Here is a 23,508-nt window from a genome sequence, read left to right as displayed (position 1 = left end):
AAGACACAATGATGTGGAATGACCCCTGAGCCCACACAGGACTCTACTGGAGTCAATGCAGCTCGGGAAGGAATTTTCCTCCAGGGCGGATTGGCAGGGGCCCTGGAGGTTTTTCGCCTTCCCCTGCAGCGTGGGGCATGGGTCGCTTGCTGGTGGATTCTCTGCAGCTTGAGGTCTTCAAACCAATTTTGAGGATTTCAATAACTCAGTCCTGGGTTAGGGGTTGTTATAAAAGTGGATGGGTAGGGTTCTGTGGCCTGCCTTGTGCAGGAGGTCAGACTAGATGATCATATTGGTCCCTTCTGACCTATGAGTCTCAGCACAGGATCAGGGCCCAAATAATGAGTATAAGTACTAATGTTTAAAGCCAAGGAAATGTAGGTTTCCTTTCCAACACCTGCTACTTTCAGGTGTAAACAAACACTAAGAAGATGAGAAAGCCATAATCACTACTTCCAAGACTTTACACCAAAAGCAGAAGCATTACCAAAAAAAATTAAATATAGGAGCAACTTGACTTCAAGTTTCTGTCCTACCACTATATTAGTTATGGAGCAACATACAGCATAAAATGTTCTGATCAATTAAATTATTAAAATTTGTTTTCCCAGAAATTCAATTTACAATGCAGTTGTTCCAGTCTGTATTTGCAACAACAATCCTATACTTGTTTGGACACTATAAGAAATTCCTGAAACACATGTGGTGGATCTTGATCTGCTAAATTGTAAGGGGAAAATGAAGTCCTTCAATTCAGTGTGAAAAAAAGTAAATAAAAATCAAAGGGGAAAAAAGACGTATATAGCAATATAGCTAGATACTAAACAATGTATTAAGCCCAAAATGCTATTTAATAATTTGATACACTTTCTTTTCCACTACTGAAGCACAGCAGAGAATTCATTCTTTCCTGAGCTGCCAAGCAGAATTTCCCACATGTCCAATTTAAATTAATCAGTATGGTAGGGGTACATCTTATCAGATGAGTGTCACCTTGTGAGCAGTACAGGAGTAAGAACCACATGGCTGAGTAATTCTAGCCCTTTTGAATGGAACAGTAATTATTTGACAAGATTATCCTTGACCATGTTACTAATATTGCAATTTGTTTTAATTTAATGTGCACTTAATGAAAATATTGTGAAAACAGAATGCTTACTCCTCATATTTCATTTTTTGTTTTAAACTGAGTTGCAATTAATCTGCCTTTCAGTACTAAACTTTTTAGACAAGCATGAGAGAATGGCAAGATAGAGTAACTCAAAACACTGGGGAAATCAAGAGGGTCAACTGTATCTGGAGTTATTGGTGCACTTTCAGGCAAAGTGCACACTGAACTCAAGGCAGTACATATTTGACTCTGGTGTCATCAGCGATAACCAGGAATTTTTTTTTTGTGGGGGGGGTTGTGTTATGTGTGTCCTTCATAACTTCCTTTCCCTTGCTATGGAAAAAAAAGCCTGCAATGAGGGATGCTTTATGGGGATGACCTCCAATATTGTTTTAATATTAGTCTTGTTTTTGTTATTTAGTCTATTATATATCACACCTGTTACTTTAATTGAGTCCAGAGAAAAATATAGCTATATACACCATGTACTGTCTACAAAACTTTTCGGGAATTAACTTAAGGCCAAATACTGCAGTTACAGCTCCCTCTTAAGTAAAGGAGGGGACTGGAGGGAGTTATGCTTGAGAAAGCACTGCACAACATAAAATATTTGGATTTTGTTCCATATATTCCAGAACCAGTACAGAAAGTGATGATACAATGTTCGCCCAATAGGCAGTTCTAAAGGTGATGGTTCCATCTTCTATTATGATGCTATTTACATTTGGGTTTATAATTGTACTGTGCTACAATGTAAACAATCTTTAAATTACAAATATTCAGTCACTTTCTAACATAGCACATTTTTTTCAATACAGTGTCACCATTTTAACATATCATTTAGTCAAAACTAGAATTAACATGGAGATTTATGACTGCTTAATTCTTGTTATATCATCATACTAATTCACCACCATTTTTGCCACTCTGAAAACAAAGATTTAATTAAAACTTTTCCATAAACATACTATGAAGTTTGCAGTTATTCCATAATATAACTTGCCAGTAAATATAAATATGTATAATCAAATAACCATTTAATCAGTTTCATTGGAATATTTATCTTTTCAACCTTTGGTGAAATCAACATTTCCCAAAATGTGTTGTTTTGTTTAATCAGTAACTGTTCAAAAAGTAACTGAATTAGCAGTACAAGGCTATGTCTACACTAGAGACCTTACAGTGGCCCAGGTGTACCGATGCAGCACCACCACTGTCAGATCTCCAGTAGTTACTCTATAACAGTAGTTCTCAAACTTTTGAACTGGTGACCCCTTTCATACAGCAAGCATTTGAGTGAGATCCCCCCTTATAAATTAAAAACACTTCTTTTACATTTAACACTACTATAAATGCTGGAGGTGAAGTGTGGTTTGGGGTGGAGATTGACAGCTCGCGACCCCCCATGTAATTACCTCGTAACCCACTGAGGGGTCATGACACCCAGTTTGAGAATCCCTGCTCTGTAAGAACTGACAGGTATTTGTTTTATAAAAAAATATATTTTTTTAGGCTAGGGAAATGTTTCTATTAATCCTTAAATTTTGTCAAAATTCTGCTGTAAAATTCTCTAGCAAATTTTCTGTTTGTTCAGGCTACCAGCTCCACAGAGAGGGGATCACTGGATAAACACAAAGGAGATGTATGCTCAGTCCTGCTATGCCTAATGCCTGAGGGGGAGAAAGGGAGGGATGATACCCCCATTACATCCAGTACCCCAGTGCCTAAAGCACAAACCAAAATGTAGGAAACAAGTTTAATTTCCCACACCGCCTTATTTGGAGCAAGGATTTGAACATGGATCTCCCATGTGAGTGCACTAACTACTGAGCTATTGGATCGAAGATGGACACTGCTTCATTCTTGGCTGTCTTGTATGAAAGTCAAGCATACTCTGAGCACTTGTCCCAGATTGGGCTCCACGGGGGGGGGGGGGGGGGGGGGGGGGGGGGGGCGGGGAGACGACACGGACACACGACGACACCTAATTTTGAATCATACCCAGGTTTTGGCAAAAGCTAGATGGCATCAAGATTTAGACAGCTTTGCACATTTGCACTAATGAAAATTTAGATGCTTAAGGAATTTAAGCACTTACAGGGCTAGGCAACAGCAGAGCAGGGGCCTAAGGATCTAAATTATAGACTCTGGTACCGAATGTGGCAGCTAGGCACATAAGTCCTTTTATGGATCCAGTCCCATGTTTCTTCTATTTTGTACAATTCCAGACATACTGCTAGGCATCAATCCTGCAAACTTATTCACACAGGCTGACTTTTTCTCCACACACACACACACAGAGGTCTGCTCATAAAAGTCATCTTCCAGGTTTGTGCTCTTGAAAAAAATCTGTTAATATACATGTAAATATGCTGCCAGAATTGAAGTTGAAAGTGTTCATTGAAAACTCAAGTTTTACAGTTTTCACATAGCACAGAGACGTAGAAAAAACCTATTTGGGGCTGTGAAACACCAACGCAGTTGTACGATTCCTGTTCACTGTGTGACTGTATACATCTCTATTTTAAGATTAATTTTAAAGACCTATTAACATAACATAGAACAGCAGCACTTTCACACTTCTTGTGTCTTCAATCTAAAAATCTCATACAACTGTACAAAAATCAAATTTTCCCCAAAGTTTAGATTCTTTAAAAAAAAATTTAACAGAAACAAAAAAGATAGAAATGCTTTTATTTTATTTTAAAAAAAAAAAGCAGCAAACTTGAAATCAGTTGTTTCTAAACACAAGATCATTCCCTTGCAATGTCAGCAGTCCAAACATTTAGAGCCCTGTGCGGATACAAAATCTGTACCCGAATCTGATCCACAAAAATGATCTGCAGATGTGGATGCCTACGGCTATAAAGCAGATATCCACCGATCTACAGGGCTCTACAAACATTGCAGCACTGGGAACATAAAAGTGAAACTGACTTCACTGATTTTCCTTGTCCAATCTAAGAAAGTTATCAAAAAAACCTTCAAAAATAAAAGTGTAAACTGGATTTCTAAATTATTTTAGTGTAGTAATCAAAAAGGTATTATTAATGTAAGGAAATAAGGTTGAAATATGACTGGAGTTGACACTGTCCTTTAAATAGAATGCAAGCATTATGACCCTTTTACAGATGTGCAAACTAAGGGCTTGTCTACACTTAAAATGCTAAAGCAGCACAACTACACCACTGCAGTACTTTAGTGAAGATGCTGCCTACACTGATGGGAGGGATTCTCCTGGTTGCATAGATAATCCAGCTCTTTGAAAGCGGTCTTCACAGAGGGCTAGGTAAATTTTACTGCGTCACTCAGGGGTGTGGATTTTTCACATCCCTGAGCGACACATTTATACCAACCTAATTTTCTAGAGTAGGTCAAGCCTTAGGATATGTCTACATTTAAAGCAGTGCAGCTGCCTCACTGTAGCACTTCAGTGTAGATACTACCTACACCAGCTGGAGAGGTTCTCACATCAGCATAGATAATCCACCTCTCTGAGAGGCAGTAGCTAAGGCTACGTCTACACTAGCACTTTTGTCAGTATAATTTGTCGCTCAGAAGTGTGAAAAAGCCACCCCTCTGAGCAACATAAGTTACACCAGCAGACACACCAGTTTGCACAGCACTATGTCAGCGGGAGATGCTTTCCTGTCAGCACAGAGCTGCTACACAGGAGATCTCCTCAAAGGTCTAATGTAGACATGGCCCAGGTCAACAGAAGAATTTTTCTGTCGATCTAGTGCTGTCTACACCAGAGATTAGGACAGTGTTGATTTTTTTCAAACCCCAGAGAGATGTAGCTATACCAATGTAAACTACTAGCGTAAACCAGGCCTAAAAGGCAAAGTGGAATTAAGTGTTTTGCCCAAATTTCAGAGCCAGGAAGGGCAAACCAAGTATCCCAATGCCCAGGCGAATGCATGAGGCTGGGGTGGATCTCCCACAGGAGCAGGGCAAGGAAATGGGGGTGGGGGTGGTTAGTAACCACAGGCGGCAGGGCAGCGGGGGAGGGGGAGATTAATGACGCCCCCAGGGGAGAAGGCGCTCTTAGTGGACGCCCCCACCGCCCTGGGAGAGTTAGTGACCCCGTGGGACCGGGCAGGCCTAACCTGCACAAAGAACGCGCCTCCCCCAGGGAACAACACCCGCCCCCTCCTTCCCCACAGCCTGGCTCGGCCTCCCCCGATGACAAAGCCGCTGCCTCCCCAAGACGGGCCGAGCCCCGGGGGCCTGACGATACCGCGCGCAGCCGGCGCCAGCCGCACGTACTTGCCCTTCTGCTGCAGCAGCTCCCGGAAGTGCCCGGCGGAGCCCACCTCGGCCAGCGCAGCCATGGCTAGAACGAGTCTGTCGCCGGCGCAGCGGCCAAGAGGGGCACGTGCAACCGGTCAGCAGAGCGATCCGCCCTCCCTCCGAGCGCACCTTCGCTGCCTCCGCGCCTGCGCGACCCGGCGACCCCACTTCCTCTGCGCATGCGGGGAACGTCCACCCGTTCCCGTAGGGGAGGAAGGCCCAGAGCGCGGCTGTCCCTGGAGGGGGCGGGGCGATCGGCCACGACGCGGGGCTGAGCCGAGTCAGGCCAGGCCGGGCCGGGCCAGGAAAGGCGAGGCGGGTGGTGGGAGGGGCAGGTCAGCAGTTTTCTGCCTGGGAAGGTGAAGCTGTTGAATTTTACAAGAGGAAAGCGGAGCGCGCACAGGGTTTGCCCAGCACGAAACGCGCCATCACCCAGGCTGGGTCAGAGCTGGAGTATTGTGTCCAGTCCGGGTGCCGCGTTTCAGGCAGGATGTGGACAAACGGGGAAAGTGCGGAGCAGGGGCGGCTCTAGGGTTTCTGCCGCCCCAAGCACGGCAGGCAGGCAGGCTGCCTTCGGTGGTTTGCCTGCGGAGGGACCGCGCTGGTCCCGCGGTTTTGGAGGACTGCGCTTGGCGTGCTGGGTCCTGGAGCCGAGCCGCCCCTGGTCCCGAGGAGAGCAATCAAAATGATTGAAGGGCTAGAAAACATGACCTCTGAGGGAAAATTAAAAATAGAGTTTCTTTAGTTTGGAGAAGAGACCATTGAGAGGGGCTAGGATAACAGTTTTCAGATAGGTAAAAGGCTCTTATAAAGAGGAGAGTGAAAAATTATTCTTAACATTTGAGGATAGAACAAGAAGCAATGGACTTAAATTTCAAGGAGGGTTTGGGTTAGTAGAAAAAACTTCTTAACTGTCAGGCTGGTTAAACACTGGAACAAATTGCTGAGGAAAGTTGTGGAATCTCCATCATTGGAGGTTTTCTTTAAGAACAGGTTAGATAAACACCAGTCAGGAATGGTCTAGTTATTAGGTAGTCCTGCCTTGAGGGCAGGTGCCTGGAGTAAATTACCTATTGAGATCCCTTCCAGTCCTGCACTTCTGCAATCCAGCACTATACCCCTCCCCTCATCATCATCTGTCCCGCTCTCTCCAAAACATGCGTTTCAATGCCCCTCCGAAGAAGTAAGATGCTGTCATTTACAGTACATACCAGTTCCTTATATACAGTGAAATATTCACCTCTCAAGATTCCAGATGTTGGGGAATGATTCCCACTTGTCCTGCTTGAGGTCAGAAGATCTCTCAAATATATGTTAACAATGAATTGATCCACTGGTCTGCATGAAGTTGTGTAGAATATTTCCACTAATGACATTTTAATGCCTCAGTTTTCACAGTTACATTTCTGGATACGTGTGCAAACCTGCAGCACAGAGGCACCAAAATGAGAACTGTCTGGACCGTGGAGAAGCAAATGGCAATCACTCTGGAAGCTTGCAATGGCAGATTGTTATTGGTCACTAGACTATCAGTTTGGAGTTGGAAGTTCCATAGATTGTCATCCAAGTGCGTAAGACCATGACACGTATCCTGCTATGCAGGACTGAAAGTCTTGGCAATGTGCAAGAAACAGTGGATAAATTTGCAACAAGGGGCTCCTTAACTGCAGTGCAGTGATAGATAGCACACATACCCCTATTCTGGCACCAGCCCACCTTGCCACTGAGTACATCAGCAGAAAGGGATACTTTCCAAGGTTATGCAAGTGCAATTGTTCACTGGGGACACTTCACTCATATGGAGGTGGGCCACTCAGAAGGTGAGTGATGCTTGCATCTTTAAGAAACACAGGTCTTTTCAAAAAGCTGCAAGCAGGAACATTCTTCCACAACCAGCAGATTACCATTGGTGATGTTGAAATGCCAATAGTCATTCTGGGGGCTGCAGCCTACTCCTTGCTCCTTTGGCTCATGCAGCTGTACGCTGGTCGCCTTGATGGTGCCAAGGACAGATTCGGCTACTGGTTCCGCAGGTGCAGAATGACTACTCATTGTGCTTTTGGTAGACTGAAGGGATGCTGGCAGTGTTACTCACTAGACTGGCTCTCAGTGAGAAAAATATCCCCAAGGTTATAGCTGCTTGTTGTGTACTGAATCGTATACATGAAAGGAAGGGGAAAAGTTGTTGCCAGGGCAGAGGAGCAAGGTGAACCAGCTGTCTGATGAAATTGAACAGCCACACGCAAGGGCTATTGAACAGCCATACACAAGGGCTGTGGAGCTTTGCTGCTGAGGTAGGCCTTCCACCTATGAATTCTGTAATGCTTGCTGCAAACTAATAAAGATGCTCAGAGTATCAAAAAACAGAACTTTATTGTGTGCCAAGACACAGGAAATAAAATGAAAGTGCAAACAAACATGTACAAGGTTAAAAAACTTTTACCAACACTTTACAGAGTAAATTATAAAATCCTAACTGAAAATGGAAGTAAATAGTGAACATTTACGACCATGTATATAAAAGCTACAACAGTATAGTAGATTACATATACACCAACCTGTGGGTTTTTTTCAGATCGGTACATGTGTAGATATTTTTCTTTTTGTTGTCCAGCATGGAGAGGTAGGGATAAGAAGGTACAGCATGGTGCCATGTGGAATGTTGGGGGATATAGGGAGTGCAACTATGGAGTTCTCCAAGCACTGGAAAGTTTGCTGAGTTTGGGCATGTATGTCAGTAATACTTCTGCAACATTTGAGTTTATTCCCTGAGCAAAGTCATTATGTCCTGGTGTATTTCCTGATGCGTCTCAGTCCTATTGCCTCTCCTGCAGCAACCATTCTCTCCATTCTTGGTTCTTCTCCATGGTCATGTTCAGGTGGGCTCTCCAACCCCACACTTATAGTCCAAAGCTATAAAGAATTGGAGGATCTTGCAGAACATATCCTCCCTAAACCTCTTATTTCTCCTCTTGATCAGGGTCAGATGTTGAGCAGGCACAGAGAGGGCACCCAACAAGACCATCATGCCAGAAGCTGTTGATTAAAATATACAAATGCACCATCAGTTTTACAATCACAACAATCAAGGAAAGATAAGTCTCAAAACTCCTGTACATTATTCCCATAAATAGGAAATGTTTATTGACACTTTAGCTTTGGAGCACCTCACTACAGCACCACTCTGCAGCTCAAACCATGGTGAGTATGGCCTAGTAGGGAGGAATGGGGATGTTCTGTTCCATGAAAGCTATAAACATTGGGTGCCCCTCCCTGGGTATGGGTATAAAGAAAGTATAAAGAATACTGGCATTGTTTTCACAAGTAATGGTGATTTTGGATAATATCTCACTCCTGAGGGTGACAAAGTCACAGAGGACCCAGCTGCTACTAGTGTCCCAAAGCCACCTGTGGCCATATACTGCTAACTTGTTTACTGACATGGTGCCAGGCAAACTCATCGTAGAGCGGTATGGACAATCTCCAATTGCCATGAAAGAAACAAGGCTGCCATCCCTAGAAATCTTCAGGAGAGGATTGCAGAGTATCTCTATGAAAGTTTCATTGAGATCTCTCAAGAGGATAAAATGGACATCTCTATTTAGATAAACAAAAAGTACTCCACATGCCCTTGCCGAGCCCAACAAGCTGAGTAAATGAATAGCACGTGCTGACTCTACTGCTGTTTGTTCTACCTCTGCCTAAGCACAGGACACTAGTCTAATGTGGATTGTGTAATCGGACCACCATACCACTCTCTTTTAATTTATTCCCTAATATTTTATTTTGTAGCATTGGATCTGTAAAGCAATGAAAACTCAATATGTTTGTTTTCTAAAATTACAGGTGGGGTGTGTGCTGTTTTGAAATGAGGAGGAAAGATGGTGGGAGGGAGGGAGATGGGGTTTCATGAAAATGAAAAAAAAATAAGGAATATTGCATCTACACTCTTACTCAAGCACCTTTCCCCTATATCAGCAGGCTCATCAGCACTCACCTGTCAGGATTTGAGCTCTTTTATGGATTTTTTTAAAGGGAAAAAAAGGCATTTGACCGTGTAGAGTGGCCTGGGACATAATTTTGGCCTTTATAAGACCAAAATACACCATCCAACAAACAAATCTGTTTATTAATGGTAAAATATGTCTTTCCCTTTTAATCAAATGGAACCTGTCAAACAGACTCTCTATTTTATCTCGTAATTGGGCCATTTGTGGAAACTATGACATGTTTCAAATTACTGGAAATGAATATGAGTTAGCAGTGAGATTATAAAATGGCATTGTAGTCCAATGAACTCTTGATGTTTACTATTCAATCAAGTCCCTCATTCCCCAGTAGAACTATCAGTTGGCTAGTGTTCAGTTTACATACTGAATTTAAACAAATCTGGGGAAGATTTCAACCTGAAATAGTGGCCCAATTTAAATCCCCCCAAGATGGAATAAATATTTGAGGGCTAAAGTGATCTTAAACCTAATTCAAAAACTGAAAATTAATCCCATGCTGTTAAATTTTAGGAATGAATCTCCTCATAACAGTTATAGGAAGGCTGTTGCTTCTCAAAATAAATATCCTCCCTAATCTCCTATGTCAACCACAACTGTTTCAGAGAATTTAAAACCTCATTCTTTAATAAGCTTCACAAGACCTTTTCAAGGTTCATTTGGTAGGCAAAAAACAAGAATTGCTGTTAAAAATGTATAGGCCCATTGAGACATGGGAGAACTAAATCTTCCTAACTTAGGCTATATTTCTGGGCATCCCATATGGAGTGCTTGGCAGCATGATCCCAGGGAAACCCAGGACTTCAATGGCTCCAGATTGAACAACAGGCAGCAGGCCAAATTAATCTGGCAAACCTCCCATAATTCCCAGCTGATCTACTACTCCCCTCAAGTCACACAGAAGCCAATTACAGAGTCAGTATCAAACTCAGAGATAAAAAAATTAAAGATGCAAAATCTCTTAAAATGGGCAGTTACTCTGGACTGTGTTACTAATTTTTCTCTGAGCATGAATAATTCAGCCTACAAAGAATTGTATATTGCAAACATTTACTAATAATGATATTATAGTGCCCTTTGAACCACTGAAACATATTCCTGACAGACACAGGTTTTATTTTATTATATTCAATTCCCATTAAAAATGAACACAATTAGACAGAATCCTAGTTTTCTACACAGCAAGGAATCATCATTTTTATGTAGAGCAGGTAAATACAATGTATTTCTTTGGCTATTAGGTCTTGAAACCACTTCCCTAACACAACCCCAGACAAAGACATCACAATGGACAGAGGTACATGTAATTCCAGTTCACAGAGGAGAAGAAATAAAAATCCTGGAAGAAATTCTTAATGTTATGGTTAACAATAACTCAAGGCAGATACAATGTTATATTGTACACAGAAATATTATTTCTCAGTACTTGTATGATAAAATATGTAAAATAAAACTATATAGATGTAAGAAGGGCTCCTATGTAACTCCACTTTTTTTAATGCTATCATGTTACTTCCTGTTCCATTTCTGGTAAATTATATGCAGCACTAATAGAAACATATTCACGGTCTTACTCCAAAACACTGTTTATTAAGGACTAATCTGGAACTCATATATACAAACCTATTAAAAACACTATTTTTGTTAACGTTTTCACACACACACAAAAGACATCTTGATTTTCTGAACTAGTGAGACTACCTAACTGTACAAGCCTGGATCACGCTCATTACAAAATAATAATCACCGACCACAGGGCAAAAAGAGTACACATATTCAAAGACAAACAAGACTTCTTTATAAAAAAAGCTGACTTTTATTGGCAACTTTATTTCCTTGACTTAGGGTCTTGACCTTACATTCTCATCACCCCCTCATTGTGTATCATATAAGGAGCCTTCCCCTCTTGCAAGATCTTACAGGCAGGATTGCAGTCGGGGAGTCCATTTAAAAAATTCAGCTGTGGTGAAAGACACATGATTGGCAGATCCTGGAAACAGAAGTCCTCAGTGTATTAACAGAACTGGTGCAGAACAGGCTGTGGCAGTACAAGTTATGTACTTGGTTAGAGCAGTGGTTAGAGCAGGAGTTGGTAATCGGGTACTAGAGCCTGTTCCCTCATTACTTCCCAAAGGAAACTTGATACCCCAAAAGGGGCAGAGATGGGTAGGAAAGGGGGTGAGACCATGATCCTGCCCTATCTCCACAGCAACTCCATGATCAGGAACGGTACACAGAATGGTACACAGAGATTGGTAGCCGGGGGCACTCCCCCAGAGTGCTGGGGGATGAACTGGAGGAGGAGGAAAAGGAGAAATGGTGCTGATGGGAGAGGTTAGTGACATGATGGGGATGATGGGCAAAGAGGGTAATCATAGAAGGCACACTATAAATGGACTGGGAACGGGGTCCATGTGGATGTCAGAGGGGCCAGGGAAAAGACAGTGGCAACGGTCAAAATGGAGATGACAGCAGAGTGAAGAAATCTTTGTTGACAGAGGCTACGGAGGAAGAAGGCCATATTTTGACACAGCCTGGAAGTTCAAGGTGAGAGAAAGGGAAGTATCAAAGAGAATATTTGAGTGTGGGTAGAGCATCAGCTTCAGTGACTGCGGAAATGGTCTTGCAGTGCACATTGACAGAAAAAGAGAAGAGTGGGAAGATTCTGGAAGGGAAAGCAGGCTTTCAGCTTTACACTACCAGATGAAATCCTGACCCCATTAATGTCAGTGGGAATGGGGAGTCAATTCCCACTGACTTTACGGAGGTCAGGATTTCACCCATTAAGTTGAAGTTCCTGACAAAACCTACAGGATAAGATGTCAGAGAGACAAGTGAAGAGGCAGGGTTGGGTGGAAGGAGAAAAACCAGAAGCAGAGAAATAGTTTTGTAAGGGCATGGCTACACTTGCAAATGTAGAGCACTTTGAGTTAAACCAGCCTTCGTAGAGCGCAGCAGGGAAAGCGCTGCAGTATGTCCCCACGGACAGGTGCAAGCACACTGGTGTGGTCACATTGTGCAACACTTCCAGCAGCATTGGGAGCAGTGCATTATAGGCAGCTACCCCACAGAGCACCTCTTCCCATTGTGGTGCTGTGGCTTGTGGGAAGGGAGTGAGGAGGGCGGGGCATTCTGGGTCCTATCCCAACGCCCGTGATGCATCGATTTGCATCCCAGGAATCCCTGTGCTTCCATCCACATTTCCATGCAGTGGAAAATATACTTTCTAACTATAAGGATAGTTAAGCACTGGAATAGTCTTCCAAAGCAGGCTGTGGAATCCCCATGTCTGGAGGTTTTTAAAAACAGGTTAGACAAACACTTGTCAGGGATGGTCTAGGTGTATTGGATCCTGTCTCAGCACAATGGGATGGACTAGATGACCTCTCAAAATCCATTCCAGATCTTTATGGCTCTGTGAAACACAGGAAGGAAGAGTTATAGGAGGAAGTTGAAGGTGGAAAACAGGTCCTGAGATTGTGGGTATAGGATTTATGAGGTTTTCAATAGTGCTGCTTGACCAAGAAAATGGCAGAACTAAGGTCCTGATCCAAAGCCCACTCTTGTCAATGGTCTTAGTATCAGGCTCTAAATGAAGAGAGAACAAATTTGAAAATCAAGGAAGTCCATATGATCATGGGAGTTTCTCCATAAGCATTCAGCAATGCAGTAGAGGAAGCAGATGTTGTAGGTTATTGGAACAGATTTTGTGGTGGAAGGAGTTAAGGGTAGTGGAGAGATTAAAGAACAGGAATTCAATGATTGAACCAATGAAGGAGAGGGAGAATAGTTTTAGGAAGAGGAGGCAGAGAAGTCATCAACATTGATGGATTGGAGGCCATGGAAAGGTTAGGTGGAGAGATGTAGACTAGGAAACAAGTGTGCAATGATGAAGAAAATTATGTGGGTTGCCAGAAATAGGGAACATGGTGATATAAAGATCAGAGACAGAGTAGTGCTTAATGAAGATAGATGTTAAACTTACATTAAAACATATGTCATGTGACAAATTCATCAGGCCATTTCTTTAACTCCAAAACTGTTGTAAATCCTTCAGTTCCTCAGACATGCACAAAACATCCCAATGTGAGAAAGCAAATGCTTTTTGGATACAGCGTATTTTGTTTAAAGGCAAAAAGAGCACAGTCCTCTGAGTCAGTGTCAGAATAGTCCTCAGAGACAAAGGTCTTTATATGAGTTTAGAAGCTGTAGAAATAGCTGATAGTCTGTAGGTGGCATCAGCAGCCTCTGAAAACTGATGTAAATCTATATCCCTTTGCTGAAGTTTTACTTTATTAGAAGCATTATTTAGAATTAGTGCTTGCCTGAGACTCTGACCAAAATATCTGCTGTGTTCTTTTTTTACCAAAGGAAATTAACATCTGTTTAATGGATTAAAAAAGAAAAGTCTATACACAGATATGAAATAGCCATCCATAGTAGTAAGGGCACTGATATAAAAATATAGAATTTTTTTTGTTATACACAGATATTGTTACTCTGAGCTTTACTGGTGCATTATTCCCTAAGGGCACCTGAGCGGCTGGCTAGTACCATTATCACAGGTCCTTGTTATTTCTGTCATTATGCAGCATAAGCTTTAACTACCGATTGAAGGGGGAAGAGTACTTGTTTTGGTTAAATATGCAGCATGTCCTCTGTTGAAAAGACTACATACTATAATTGCAGGGGTTCCATTTCTAACTTCTTTGTTCCTATGATGTACTGTACCATGTTCACATCTATCAATATTTAAATTGTTTATAAGTTATATATCCTCTACATGTGCTACTGAACAGTATACATCTACAATTGCAGTGTTTCCATTTAAATTTGAGGCAAACAGTCCTCTCAGTAGTAGGCAGTTAATGCTGTGTTATTCATTTTACAGCACTAACATCCTCTGTGGTTGATGCATAAAACCTGCAGGTAGTTTCTGAAATTTTCTACTGTACTGCAAAAAGATGCAATTCTTATCACAACCCCTTTGCAAAGCAAACTTTTTTTTGTCTAGTAAAATATCCATGCATGGCAAGAAATTACTATTGATTGAATATTTTCAAATAGTTATTGTTTAAGCCTCTCTCTATGATTTGTAAACCAGACTAGGCTTTTCTAATCTAACTCCTTTTTAATGCACCCTCTAAAAACGGATCCTCTGCTATGTGTTGACACATTTAGATGAGTAAGGCACATCACAAAAGTGTATTTCTCATTGGAGATCCGATTGTTATAAATATATGAATATAAATAGGGGAAATGTAAGTTAAGTTCTGGGGGCAGTAATGGAGAGTGATTTCAAAATAATTAAATAAAGCTGATGGATGGGAATGGATTTGCATTTGATTCATACTCTGAAAGTAACTATGTTCAGATGTTCTGAAAACTGAATTGCCCAGATTTAGGATTATTTTTCTGTAATGCATGTCAAATGCCTTTTTTTTTTTTTAAGTCCTTGGATATTTTTGTGGTTGTCAAGGATTTTTCCCCCACTTTGAACTTTAGAGTACAAGAAGTGGGGACATGCATGAATACTTCTAAGCCTAATTACCAGCTTAGGTCTGGTACGCTGCCACCAGCCAGAATTTAGTGTCTGGCACACTTTCTGTTCCCCCAAAACCTTCCCTGGGGAACCCAGACCTAAACCCCTTGGTTCTTAAACCAAGGAGAAATTAACGATCCCCCTCCTTTTCCCCCCAGACTTTCCCCTACCTGGGTTGCCTTGAGAGGCTTCACACAGAACCAAACTCCTTGGATCTTAAAGAGGAATTAACCATTCCCCTCTCCATTCCCCCCACCAATCCCTGGTGAGTTCAGACTCAATCCCTTGCATTTTAAAACAAAGAAAAATCAATCAGGTTCTTAAAAAGAAAGCTTTTAATTAAAGAAAGAAAAAAGTAAGAGTTATCTCTGTAAAATCAGGATGGAAAATGCTTTACAGGGTACTCGGATTCATACAGGCTAGAGGGACCCCCCGCCCAGCCTGAGATTCAAAGTTACAGCAAACAGAGGTAAAAATCCTTCCAGCAAAAAGACACATTTACAAGTTGAGAAAACAAACATAAGACTAATCCACCTTGCCTGGCTACAACTTACAATTTTGAAACATGAAAGACTGAGTCAGAAAGATTTGGAGAACCTGGAATGATGTCCCGTCCCTCTCAGTCCCGAGAGCGAACAACGAACCAAACAAAAAGCACAAACAAAGACTTCCCTCCACCAAGATTTGAAAGTAGCTTGTTCCCCTATTGGTCCTCTGGTCAGGTGTCAGCCAGGTTTACTGAGCTTCTTAACCCTTTACAGGAAAAAGAGACATTAACCCTTAACCATCTGTTTATTACAGTGGTATATCCTCTGGTCTAAAGAACAGAATAGAACACACACTATCTGTAGGCCCAACTAGATCCCTTGTAGAGAGAGAGCACGCTCTTAAAAGGTAATTACCAAAGTAGAGTACACATGGATAATTTGACAGACCAGATTCTCTCCTGCCACAGAGTTTACTGAGCAGAGCAGAGACAGGGAGCTAGTTACAGCTCCCTGACTCAGAGAACCAGAGTGTGTTGGCCCCAACAAGAATTAAAAAACAGCCAATGGACTGCTCTAACTTATGGAATCAGTGGATGATAGACATAACTGAGCTCCACTCTGCCACTCCCCGTTTCTGTCCCTATAATGTCCCTTTTCTCCCCATCTGAGAATCTGGACTTATTTCTTCAGTGGGCTGGCAGGCATTCTGTGAAGACTCTTGGAGCTGCTGAAAGGCCAAAAGGGAGTATTCTGTTGTAGAATCGATCATTGCTCATGCAGATCCTCAAGTATTTTTCAATGGCTTGGTGTGAAAGAAATGTGGAAATAAGCACCTTTAAATTGAGACCCACAGACCAATCTTGTGGATTAGGGAAGGGTTAAAACAAACTAAATTTTTCATATAGAACTTGCATTTGACAAAGTGGGTATTCACCCACGAAAGCTTATGCTCCAATACTTCTGTTAGTCTATAAGGTGCCACCAGACTCTTTGTCGCTTTTTACATATAGAACTTGAAGCTTTTCATGTACCTCTTCTGTTTTCTTAACTCCATTATGGAATGATGTCTGGCTTATTTCTTTGGAATGATAAATAAGAAAATAAAGCCTTTGTGTTGCTGAGGGACTTCTTGTGGAGTGCCATAACAAAGGAGAGACTATTTCCTTAAGGCAATATGGAGGAGCGGACATCCTCTCAATTTACAGGTAGTCTCACTGATATCACATCAAATTTACTACTCATTAGAAGATGCTCTGGATAAAGTGAAAGATGACGGCTTTCACTTTTCCATGATTGCTATTCTGTTTGGAGAAAGGCTGTTTCTTAAGAAGCTGTCTACATTGCTAGAAAAAGGACTTCCTCTGTTACACCCGAATGGAGTGGATTTCCTCTTCAAGATGGTATGCAAAAGGCTCAAGGACTGAACGGAGGCACACATGTCCATTATCTCAAGAGTATCTTCTATTTTGACAATGAACAGGTTTGGGCTTTCAATAGCATGTCCTCTGTTTTAACCTTGACCTCAAAAGACAGGGTGACGTTCTTCAGTCAAAATTAAGAGTGCATTGTAACTGTTGCAACTGAGTTGACTGCAGTGTCATGAGTGAAATACACCACTACAAAGTATTTTTTCCCATTCAGAAACTAAGGCTTTGATATTCTCTCTCTCTCCATCTCTAGAAGGTGCTACAATCATAAGAGAAGCTAGTCAACAAACAGAAGTAATATTTCCCCAACAACACCTGAAAATTTGCAACACAGTTGTATAGTTGTTTATGAATATGATATGTTTCTTAAAGCATCCATACTCTTTGCTTCCTTTTCTTGTGGCACAGATTTTGAAATCTCTCCCAGGTTCTGATCCTCTTGCTAAAAAGTAACACAATGAATGATTCTGGAGCAAGTGCTGATAAAAATGCTTTAACCCATATTGAAGAATCTGACCTATTTTATCAGACTAGTGTGGATGCAAGAGTGAGCCAATATCCCTGGCCAGCTGCAAGAGACATTCACTTACTGTCTTTCTTACGTAGCTCTAGGATATACATTCATAGATTCCAAAGCCAGAACGGACATCAAATCTTGATTTAAAACTTATCAGTGGTGTAGAATTCACCATGACCCTGGGTAATAGTTAAAATTATTAATTATCAATAGGCTACCAGCTGATGGGTCTTTTCCTAAACTACCAAGAATTGGATATCCAGATTTTCCACCACCCTTCTTAGAAGGTCTTGAAAGCTTCTGAAGTCATAGAGTGGCGAGATCAAAAAAGATCTCATATTAGCATGAGTAAAAAAAGAAGAACAATATTGTAGTGGTTCTTGTTCTCCATCCACCAAATGATCTGCATCCCCAGCAGACAATTCTGTCGTGTATAAATGGACCTCAGGTGATAATATCCTCACTAAGGCAGCAAATAGTTTCAGTAGATTCTCAGAAGAATGAAAACATTCTCTTTGTGGCTTTCACAGGAAAGCTAACCTTACATGACTTGCTGCTGAGGGTGAAGCCCACATGAGCCAATCTGCCCATGAAGCACAACATCTAAAGGGATGAGGTGGCTGCCCCCAGTGAATAATAACAGAAGTGGCTGCAAGGGGAAATAAAAGGAAGAAGGAGCCTGGGGTCTGAGAAGAATTGGGGGGCAAACATGTATCCTTATATAACTTCACACCAAATGGTCAGTCCATGATTTCCAGAAGTTCTAATATAGGTGCTAAGACCTTTGACATGGCTCAGAGTAGGGATCTATGCTGTCAATACTTCAAGGAGATAATATTTTTAAAATTTAAACTTTCAGCGATCAAATTTTTATTGTTGTTATTTAATAGCTGTTGACCTTACTGCAACAGGAACCACATTTTGAACTTTTCACAATTCTTTTCACAGTCAAACCTCCCATTGACTTCAACACCAGTTTTGCCTGAGTAAGGTCAGTATTTTGTCCTGGGATCTCTCATTAATGGGAAATTAGACCAACATTTTCTAAAATGGATGCCTAAAGAGAGGTACCTAAATAATTGGGCTGATTGTTTTCATAGGCGGTGAGTTCCCATAGCTTTCATTAGAGTTTGAGTGCTCAGCACCTTTGAAAATCAGGACACTTATTTAGGAGCCTATTTTAAGCACCCAGGTTTGAAATTGTTCAGCTCAGATTTCATTTAAATATTTTTCTGTACCAGAATGTGAGAATGTATGTGCTTAATCTCACACGTCTGTTGTGAGAGTAATATTATCCCCATTTTACATATTAGGAAACTGAGTCATGGAGTGGTTAAAAGACTTGCTCAAAATCACACAGAATGTAAAATTAAACTCTGATCTCCTAATTCCCATCCAGTGCCTTAATCACAAAACCATCACTTATTTTTATCAAGATTAGATACATGTGACCTGGTAGTTTAGGCACAGGACTAGGAGTCAGAAGGTCCTGGCTGTAATAATTGCTTCTCGTACGGACTTGGACTTAACTTCTTTTTCCCATTTTCTCCATCTTTAAATTGGGAATAATAATTGTCACTTACCTATCTCATAAGGCTGTTGTGATAATTAACTGAAAGTTTGTAAAGTATGATATAATTGCTAATCTTGTTATAGATAAGCTGCCCTGGCAGTCTATAGTGCTGCCATATAAGGGTTATATGAGTTAAAATTTGTTATTAGGTCCATTATTCTCAAGGCTGCCAGGATCTTGGAGAACTGCTGAGGAATAACACTCAGTCACTGGAGAAACTGATGTCTCACACTATTTTTGAGCTATTTCCTCTGGCCATTGTCAACACTAACATACTTTGAAAGTGGATACAACCGTAACACTTAAGAGTAGGGAGGTTACCACAATTCAAGGGCTTTTGAGGAAGGATCTTGGGTATTCCCACACACGAGTGCATTAAAAAAAAAATCTACAACTGGTTGTACAATTGGATGACTTTTTATTTTTTAATAAAAATTGTATAGCTGTCTGTGGGTTATATGTGCTTCTTGTGCATCAAAAAGCATGGAGCAGGCTGAAATGCACAAAAATACTCAAAAACCAGTTAAAGGAATAACTACTGCAGCATGCCTTCAGACTGTCAGTGAAACCCTTGTGTTGAAAACCACACGAGGACTTTAGCCACACAATACTATTGATCAGAGCCAGGCAGCTGCATAGTACCTCATATCAAGATGATGAGTGACAGTACATACTTAACATGCAACAAAAAAAGGGAAGTGATGTTGCTGGGAACTGTGGGTGTTTAAAACCTCTAAATGCCAAATGGTTTATTTGTATGCCTAAATATGGGTTTAGATGCCTGGCTTGAGGCCCCCAGGTTTGAAAATTGTGGTCATTTCCCTTAGTGCTCAGTTTTGTATCACCTGGGATACACATCCTATTTAAATACGCCCCTACTGGAGATGGGCAAACTTGTTCTCAAAAAATACCAAGCAGACTAAACATGTTTCTTCCTATCCAATGATGCATTCTGTAATTACACAGAAGCACAAAAGAAAGCTGGACTTTACTCCCTTGCTTTGCTGTTTTATCTCACCATTAACATGTATAATTTTACAATAATCTTTCCATTAACATTATGTGGAAATTGGAGTTTACTCCTAGCTTTAGAAAATAGGTAATTATAGACTTCATTTTGTTTAATGATTGAAACAACCTTGGTCTCATTGTAACTAGATAACTAAACATTTACTGCTAGTGATAAAAATAAGCTAATAAAATACACCTTACAAATAAAAAACAAGGTGGATGGTCATATATCTTTTATGGTGCCTTCTTTTTTACTTTTTTCCCCCAATAAGTCTTCTTACCTTATTTTCTACACCTAGTGAATCATTTATAATCCTTTTTATTTTCAACCCACAGACTTATGCAGCATCAGTCATACTGCCACATAGATTTTGTTCTTTTATGTTACAGCATTACCAGAGCTTGAAGGCACAGAAATTAGACTACCATTTACATTAAACCACACACACAAAACCTTTTCAGATAACATTTCCAGTTTGACTTAATACCTTCAAAAGCAAGAAAATTCAAAGTGAAGCCTGAAACTCCATCCTTAATTCAATGTATTGTTCCAAGCTACTGCAGAATTTATGGTATAGTATATAAGATCACACAGTATTTGAAGACCCTGCAAAGAAATTTCAGGTTCAGCCTTTAACTTCCTTACTTGTACTGGGTTAAGGAGGGCTCTTAAAGTTACAGAGTTAAGCTGACCTAAGCTGCAGTGTAGACAGCCCTAGGTTGACAGAAGAATTCTAGCTACCACCATTTGGAGAGGTGGATTTATTACAGCAACGGAAGAATCCCTTCCATCACTGTAAGTATACGCCACTGTAGCATTTCTAGTAGAGACATAGTACAACTGAGGGGAAATTGGCTGAAAGATGGAGCAAGCTAGTAAACTGCTGAAAGCAGGAGTGCAGGACTGCCAGAGTCCCCTGGGAGGGGAAGTGTGTCACAAGACAGGGTTACTCCCCAGATTGCTAAGGACTTGCTGCTATACTCAGTCTCTTTTAGGCAGTCTTATTGTCCAAACTTAAACAAACCAATTCCTCAGCTCACCCTTTACGTTTTGGGCTCTCACTGCCTCCTCTCTTAGGGAACTTTGGCAGTCCTGCTACTGCAGTGGTGGGCAAACATTTTGGCCTGAGGGCCACATCTGGCTATGGAAATTGTATGGCGGGCCATGAATGCTCACAAAATTGGGAGTTGGGGTGTGGGAGGGTGAGGGCTCCGGCTAGGGGTGTGGGCTCTGGGGTGGGGCTAGAAATTAGAGGTTCAGGGTGTGGGAGGCGGCTGCAGGCTGGAGGTGGAGCAGAGGGGTTTGGAGTATGGGAGAGGGTTCTGGACTGAAGGTGCTCCAGGCTGGGACCAAGAGGTTCAGAGAGCAGGAGGGGGATCAGGGCTTAGGCAGGGGTTGGGGCACGGGTGGAGGTCAGGGGTGCAGGCTCCAGGTGGCTCTGGATGCTGCCCTGTCTGCAGGCGCCGCTCCCACAGCTCCCATTGGCCGTTGGTCCCAGCCAGTGGGAGCTGCAGAGCTTGTGCTTGGGATGGGGATAGCGCACGGAGCCTCCTGGCTGCCCCTATGTGTAGGAGCCAGAGAGGGAACATTCTGGCCCCTTACCCTGCTCCCCAGCAGGAGCTCGAAGACCGTACTGAAAGGTCTGATGGGCCAGATGTGGCCTGTGGGCCACAGTTTGCCCATACCTGTGCTACTGCCTGCAGTTTTCTCTCTCTTAGCCAGTCCCCTCTCATTGTGTCTCTCTCTGACTCTTTATAGCCTCAGGTCCAGTCCTGCTCCTGAATTGGCCTAACTGGGAGTACCTGTTCTGGCACAGTAGGCTGAGTCTACCTCAGTGTCCAATCTTCCTATCTCTGAAGAAATGTGAAAACTCCCTTTGACTTCAATGGGAACAAATTGGATTTCACATATATGAGGTGACAAAGTAGATAAATTTTGCTGATTTGTGTCCATTGTAATTCATTACTGTAAGCAAATACATAATTATATGTAAGAACATGAAGTTGTTGCCAAGGATTTTCCACTTCAACTTGTTTTGTATCATATAGATCATAACGCATATGTGTATTAATATTGAAATGTGCATTAAAATGTACTTTTAAAAATGAAATACCTCTACTTGTTCTATATTTTAATGCCTAAAAGGCCAGGCCTACATTATAAACCAACTGTGAAAAGGCTCACTGAAAGAAAAGCATTTTGAATTGTAGGAACACCAGTGATTTTGAAAATAAAAGAACAATGGTCCTGATGCTTCTTCCATTTAAGTCAATGGCAAGACTCTCATTAGACTTTAGTTTCAGGGTTCAGCAGATCAGTTTGAAGTACTTACATTCAAAACACTACATCAACTCCTTTCAGGAAGAAAAACAAACAAACATACAGTAGGAGATGAAATGTCACCAGATCAGAACTATGATTCTTGGTAAAACATGCATGCAGTTGAACTCCTGACAAAGTAAAAATACAGATTTCAATTCTTTTAGAATAAAATAAGAAGCTGCATTCACAGTAACATAAGCTTAGAGGTTACACCCTGCTGTAACAACCATGTGTGTTATAAAATACAAGGCATAAGGTGAAGGTTAAAGTCCTAGGAGACAGCATAGGCTGCTTTCACCCTGATTTCTGACTAGAAAGTCTTTTGTTCTCTGTCTCGAGCTCCAAGGTTTTTCATTTTATTTTTTGTAATTCACCAAGTTTTTTGCTGTGCTTTAACTACATAATGCAAATCCCTAAATATTCCTCTTTTTAAAGAAATCTCAGTAAGGAGGAAATTAATGTTAAGAGGCCACATCATACCTCCTGATCAGAGTGCAGGTATGGATTGTGTCTCTCCTGTGCAGATGGGACAGTCAGCTACAGACGGCAGGCTGGAAGGGAATGGGAGGTTCCATATTGCAGGTTAACACTGGAGGAGGAAAACGGCAGTATCTGGAAAATTTTTCAATTAGCAATAATCGCGCCTCGGATTAAATTACAACAACATGAATCTCAAACCATGTTACAACTCCACCAGACACAGCAGCAGCCGGGACAGTAGTGTAGACCACCCCTCTGCAACATCGTGGTTAAAATGCTGGTAGCTAGTGGTACTTCAACAGCCTGTTGCTACACAGGTACCTGTGTACAGAAATGCAGTCTTGGACAACACTTGTGTAATTTAACAAAGCAAAAAAGTATTTCTCAGGTTATTTTAAAAGTAACTTTATGTCGCTGATGCCGGTGGGTGTGGAGCTAGGTCACACACACACACACGTTCAATGGCAATGCACTTTGAGAATAAAATGTTTTAGGGAAGAGTTGAGTGAAACAAGTATAGTGGTTTCACCTACACAGCCCGCCCCAGAAACCAGCCAAGGATACTGTCTAGAGGGGCAGCTGCTGTGGGTTGGAGTGTGTTTCTTTGTCCGTCCGTGTACGTGCAGAGCAGTGTCCCCAGCGGGTGGTCTGTGCACGGCCTGTGCCTGTCCTCACTCTGCATCAAGAGATTCCCTAGCCCGCGAGGCGGGGCCGACGCGCCCTGTCTCCGCCCAGC

General features: G+C 41.7%; 1 protein-coding gene and 1 long non-coding RNA gene across 2 annotated transcripts in view; both read right to left on the bottom strand.

Moving 5' to 3' along the window:
- GLRX3 (glutaredoxin 3) overlaps nt 1–5,529 on the bottom strand; it is a 45,136-nt gene extending 39,607 nt beyond the window's left edge. Inside the window, exon 1 of the mRNA XM_030569858.1 lies at nt 5,381–5,529. Within this exon, the coding sequence (XP_030425718.1) occupies nt 5,381–5,445 (65 nt within the window). The 5' untranslated portion in view covers nt 5,446–5,529. The remainder of the gene's footprint in view (nt 1–5,380) is intronic.
- Nucleotides 5,530–7,758: 2,229 nt separating this feature from the next.
- LOC115654858 lies at nt 7,759–23,449 on the bottom strand. The gene is made up of 2 exons (XR_004001291.1): nt 22,773–23,449; nt 7,759–8,440 (listed from the first exon to the last, which is right to left on the bottom strand). It is a non-coding gene; the product is annotated as an uncharacterized LOC115654858 (long non-coding RNA).
- Nucleotides 23,450–23,508: the final 59 nt, after the last annotated feature.

Source organism: Gopherus evgoodei, chromosome 7 (assembly GCF_007399415.2).
Source record: "Gopherus evgoodei ecotype Sinaloan lineage chromosome 7, rGopEvg1_v1.p, whole genome shotgun sequence".
NCBI lineage: Eukaryota > Metazoa > Chordata > Testudines > Testudinidae > Gopherus > Gopherus evgoodei.
Note: the sequence above shows the minus strand (reverse complement) of the source record. Positions and strands in the feature narration are given on the sequence as shown.